Source organism: Halyomorpha halys, unplaced genomic scaffold (genome assembly GCF_000696795.3).
Source record: "Halyomorpha halys isolate HHAL.00 unplaced genomic scaffold, Hhal_1.1 Scaffold478.1, whole genome shotgun sequence".
Lineage (NCBI taxonomy): Eukaryota > Metazoa > Arthropoda > Insecta > Hemiptera > Pentatomidae > Halyomorpha > Halyomorpha halys.
Window position 1 is genome coordinate 968734 of NW_027114329.1, and position 6088 is coordinate 974821.

General features: G+C 34.4%; 1 protein-coding gene across 5 annotated transcripts in view; it reads right to left on the reverse strand.

Moving 5' to 3' along the window:
• Positions 1-2735, reverse strand: part of LOC106683337 (cilia- and flagella-associated protein 251) — a 41115-nt gene extending 38380 nt beyond the window's left edge. For 3 of the 5 annotated variants that reach the window (XM_024359606.2, XM_024359607.2, XM_024359605.2), the window contains exon 1: positions 2231-2735. In XM_024359606.2, the coding sequence (XP_024215374.1) occupies positions 2231-2647 (417 nt within the window). In that variant the 5' untranslated portion in view covers positions 2648-2735. The remainder of the gene's footprint in view (positions 1-2230) is intronic. The other 2 variants (XM_024359604.2, XM_014424730.3) reach the window with 1 other exon arrangement.
• Positions 2736-6088: the final 3353 nt, after the last annotated feature.

Below are 6088 nucleotides of genomic sequence, written 5' to 3' on the forward strand. Positions count from 1 at the left end.
AATGTGAGATCAGACCATCATTCATAGTCACAGCAGTAGATCAGTCTATCAAGAACAAACAACTAGATACATCTTACAAGAATAAGAATAACATATAGATTAAGAGGAAAATATAATAAAAAAAATAACCGGTTACAGGAAACACTTGAATGGATAAATAAGTTTAAAAAAAAAAAACACAAGAAAAATAATGTTCATTATAAAGATTGTAGCAGCAAGTAGTAATACAGGCATGTGTTGCTTCCCACTGCTGCCAACACCTGTAATGTCTGGTTGGCAGATTAGAGTGAAAATAAATAAATAATAATATAAAGTTATTACAAAATAATCAGACATCATACAAATAGTAGTACAAGGGAAGTAGTACACAAATTTAAAAATATTTGATGGGTGAAGGTGTGAACAAAAATGAGGACAAAAAATATATAAATGGTTGATAAATATCTTTTCTTCCTTCTTGATTGTCACTCTGACCACCTCCTTCAAAAAAACAAAAACAAAAATAGAACTGAATTACTTATTAATGGCCAAAGTTTCAACTCACAATCCCAGTCTTCATCAGGTATGTCAGGATGGGCGGAGGTGAACACTAATAAACAAAGGAATTTGAACAGGTGTCTATTTAAATTTCTTAGAAAGTTCTCACATTTTAATTTTCAATACTCAAAATCTAAAACATTCTGTTAATTATTTAATGAAGTTTATTATTCTGGAACCAGCCAAATTCATTTTTTTGTTTGTAACAAACAATTTTGATATATTTTCATGAAGTAACAAAGTTAATTCCTAATACAGTGAAATCACATGTGATACAGACTGGGCTGTATTATATGTATATATTTATAGATGATTTACTGTAAGTACATTAGAATGGGGGTTACTCTTGATAGACATCTGATGCTAGCTTACCACTGCAACAAGAAAATCAAGTTCGCTAGGACCAAGCCTTACTGGCTTAATCAAATGTAAAATCAAAATGTAAGTAAATCAGAAAGAGATAGTCAGAGCTGCGATCAAGAACAAAAATTGTTTTCAACTATTAATTATTTGCTAACATTTTGATCCACTGGGCAGGTCTTTATCACAACATTCCTGATAAAGACCTACAAGGCAATTAATAAATAGTTTTTCTCAACCATGGCCCTAACCATCTCCTAAAACTCATAATACTTCAGCATAAATGATATATTTAGTTCTTCCTCGCTCTCTCTATATATATACAATGAATAATTTGGTGCTCTTTGCATCCTGATCTAGAAAGAGCAATATCCTACAGATAAACGGTTTTCTCTTAAGCTACCTCCAATATGCATAAATGTTTGTCCCTATGGCTTATTAATTGGGACTGTAAATGGGAAGGTATTCTTCTACATTGCCAACAACTTTCGGACTTAATGACATTTATGGTTACTGCTCTGTTCATACAGGTTAAAAAGCCTTGATCTCCAACTACCCTGTAGAGTCATTGGACGTGAGAGAGTTAATACTTCGGTGATATGGTTGACCTTCATCCAATGTCAGTGGCTAGCTGCCTCACCTATGGTCTCAAAGAAGCAATTGACCCAGAACCATCTGTATGCGCTTCAGAAATATATAAAAATTCTTTACTGAAATGAACCAAGAACTGAAGAGGAAGAAATAAGTCTGGTAAAAGAAAAAATGTATAATCAACTAGGACAACTAACTGATCATTAACTGATGTTCTATTTTAATTCCTAAACCTTCAAGTCAAAAATATTCAAAATCAAGCTTAAATAAATAAATGTGAACTTCTTTGATATAACAAATAAATAAATAAAAGAAAAGAGGACTTTAACATTAATTTGTCTATTTTTAAAGATGTAATATCAATACATCAAACAATCCTAAAAGTAACTTCTCAAAATAATCTATTTGTATTCTGAATCTACATATTGAAAATTTTGCAGGATATACATTTGGTAAATAATTTCCCACTTATTAAAATCAGAAGAGGGTAGTTATTTCAATCAAAAATAAAAAATTAATTTTTCACAAGAAATTAAACAAAGTTCAGTGAAGTTATGGGTAAATGCACTTTTTTTTAAAAACATCTAATGTTCAATAAAAATCTAGATTAAATAAAAGAACAATAATTAAAGGATTTGAAATAAGTAAAAAGCAGGTAACAATGGAGTTGTTCTCTATTGTAATTTAAACATTTTAATGTACATTTAATTACCATAGGTTTCTATAAAAATAAAATTCTTACAAATGGAGATGTAATATATTTCTGATTAAAATCTGTAGTTGATAATTCTCTCCTAGGAGGTCTCAGATATTCATCCTTTAATCTCACAGCGGAATGACAAAATGTGTAAAAACTGTTCTGTGGGGTAAATTTGTTTGTTTCATCCTTTTTTAATAGTTCAACAGGCTCTGTTGATCCTGATTTTTCAAAAAGGATGTTGGAGGCGATATTTATTCTTTTCTCTCTATCATTGAGTGTATTAATTTTCTCCTTCTTCTTTTCCAATTCCTCAATAAACTTATTTGCCAAGGTGTTCGATTTTTCATCTTCTGGACAAATTACAACCTGCCCACATTGTTGTAAACCTTCACTGGTGGAAGTGGAATAACTTTCAGTCGATATGGATGTCAAATTTTTGGTTACACGTTGTTCTTCCATAGTGATCTTAATGAAATATAGATTAAATTATAGACTATATAACAAAACACTAACCACTTTTATCACAATAGGTTACTATGGAGAGACTACTAACATCCGCTTTACCTTAACTTTAATTTGAAGCAGGTTTCAGTGGGCTCAGTGACCTGAGACAGTTCAATTTCCGCTGGAGTTATTAATTTAATTAAATAAAAATTTATTGTCGTAGATAGAAATTAATACTAAGAAATGAATCACGACTATTATCAATCTGACTGGAATAGGTTGGTAGTCTTTAGTCATCCCTTCTTGTTAAATGTTTGTCTTTTAGTTGGCTTAGAGCCATTGTGTTCTCCAATCAGGGCAAGAAGAAAATAAGGCAATAGAATACGAAATAAACTTTAGCCCTTCAAATTCCCTTCCTATATTATTAATAATTCTCACATCTGTCGACTATAACTCCCGAGTTATAACTCAACAATGGCGTTGAATGAGTTTCAACGATTTTGAATAGCTGTCAAATAAGTAAGTACCCTGTAAAGGGGTAGGGGCATTCTGGATCTCCCAATGCAATTCAATTCTCAGACGATGGTAAGCATTCTCACACTGGAAAATTTACGACAACACCACTGCTTGCAACATACAGTCAGGGAGAACTTATTGTTCAAACTGTATTCTTTTTTACCTTTTCTCATGTTTGAGAGATAGTTGAGAGGTTCTAAAGGAAAATGAAGCATGGATAGGCCTCAAAATGCACTCGGACCCACACCTGAAATAATTACTGGCTTAGTGCTCTGGAGGCGGATTAACCCCGTGCGGGGCCTGTTTAACATAGAAGCAGGTCCAGGGACGCGAACCTAGGAGAGGGGGAGAAGAGTACCCGTGGGGCTCCGAAGGAGCCCGGTCCAGTAGACCAGGTTTTATTTTTATTTAAGAATAGAACATTTTATATTACTTTAATATAGTAATTGTGTAATATCTTTGCCTCATCTTTTGTAATATAGATAATAAAGGTCGAGGTTGAGTTTCATTTGTGAATATACTATTTGACGGAGGGACCTAGGGAACCTTATCTCTAGGTGACCTAGGGACCTAGAGAAACTTATCTCTAGGGAATAAATACAACAAACACATGATGAAGAAAAGACAATATACAAAATAAATAGGGGTACAGAGGTGTGTAAATTATATAATAGAAACATAAATAATAAAGTAATTAATGTAAGTATACTAAAGTTGGAAGTAACATATGAATATAAATTAAAAATAAGATATATAAATATAAAAGAAAAAGAATGGATAGTAATTTTAAAAATATAATTTAATAAAATTAAATAAAATATAGGGTGAGAATTTAAAAAGCCAGAAGATGTGATTGGCATGTAGACAAAAAAGAAACTCATACAAGAGAAAATGAGGCGGGACTCAGCCATTTCCCTCCTTGAAATAATGCCTAACGGCGGTCCCGTGGAGAGGAATGAACAAGTGTAGGGCAGTGGTTTTAGTGGATAAAATTTCAACACGGATAGATATGGGCCTATCCGTGTGATTTGAAGATTTTCATCGACCCTCGTAAAAAGAAACACACACACGGATAGAATACACAAACTTTATTTCTTTTGTATGTGTTTTTTTTTCGAGGGTCGGGGGAAATCTTCAAAAGACACGGTACCTATCCGTGTGGGGGATTTTATCCACTAAAACCAGCGACCTACACCTGTTCATTACTCTCCACGGGACCGTCGTTAGGCATTACTTCATGGAGAGAAATGCTGAGTGCGGCCTCATTTTTTTCTCTTGCACCAGTTTCTTGTTTATCTACATGCTAATTGCATTTTCTGGCTCTCTCTTCCGCTCTCAACCTTATGAGGATGACTGTGGAGGATCTCTTTACTGCGTCTCAATACTGGTCTGGGACATACAGCGCAGTATATGGCTCACCACATTTTCTGGTGTGATGCTTCCTTCAAACACTCTCTCCAATTCGCCTCTCCCTTCCGCAAAGCGAATGCAAGTTTCCTCGACAGTCTGATATGCAGAACATTCCGCGCTGTTGTCCAATTTAAATCGGTATTGGAATGCTCTAAAGTATTCATGTCCAGTCAACAGTTGGGTTACGTAAAAATACACCTCACCACGCCTGCGGTATACCACAAGCCCACATCGGGTATTAACCTGCGAATCCACCTCCCAGAATCTGCAGCCTCCTAATGCTGTTGCCACTGGTCGATGGTTATTTTCCACTCTTCTTCCCTAGAAACGTGTAAGTGTCGTCCCTAATTCTCGCTATCACGCTCACCACCTCACGAGAAACAGTTCGAAAAGCACTTACTGTCCTTAAGGAAACTCTACGATAAACGGAAACCACCTGTCCCCTATATGATTTGGTAACAATAGCTTTTCTCCAAATTGGAGCTGCATATAACATAATTCAGGAGACAGCAGTAGCAAAAAGCCTTCTGCGAGTCTCACTCCGAGATCCGGCCGTTTCCTATGAGTCATCTTTAGAGCTACATTAGAAATTCCGTCCAATCCTGATCAAAAAATCAAATAAAACTCAAGAACTGCAAAGCAGAGTTCTACGACAAAATGATAGAAATAGTGTTTTTCGCGCATTTACAGGTAGCTGTTTACAACTTACTAAGTTAATAGTTGATAGATTAAAATCTCGATTTGGTAGATTAAATGGCAAGAGTAGATTGGTGGCAAAGAGTTCAGTTGTCCACCTTATATGAAATGCCAAAGCAGACGAATGCGACCGAACCGTGGTGATCTAAATTGAAATATACAATTGTAAGGGACCCCTACACGGTTAATCAGATCGATAGTAAAACCAAAATGGACGTTCAGATTAGAAGATTAAGAGTGTAATCTTCTTTGCATTAATGAAATAAGATTTCGGATTACTTCTAGACCAGTTTTATGCCATTCATCACAAAAAATTTCCTTCAGCACATTTTTAAAAGAAATTTTGTTTTTTTTGTTATTTTTAAAACCAATGGATACCGTAGGTATTCAATAGTATTAATGTCCGATGACTGGGGTGGTGTTTTATGTTCCATTGGAACATTGTACAGCATTTACTCTTCCCCCAACTTTTCAGCACTAATTTTTAAATTATACTACTTTTTTGTTTCACTATGCGCTTCACATTTGGAGGTTGAAACTTGGTATTAGGTTTTCACGAAACGTATTTGCGGCCACCAGAGCCTAAAATATTATATATATGTATGTATAGTTGACCGTAAAAATTGATATATAGGGAGATGGTCAGGGTTGCGGTCAATAGTGAAAAAAAATAGTTTACAACTATTTATTTTCCAACGTTTCGCCCCACTTTGCAGGGCTTCATCAGGGCTAAAAAGATACAAAATGAGATGTATATAAAACAACCAACAAAAAACAATACATATACAGAGATAAAATAAATGTCATGAAAGAATAATAAAAAAAAAATATATA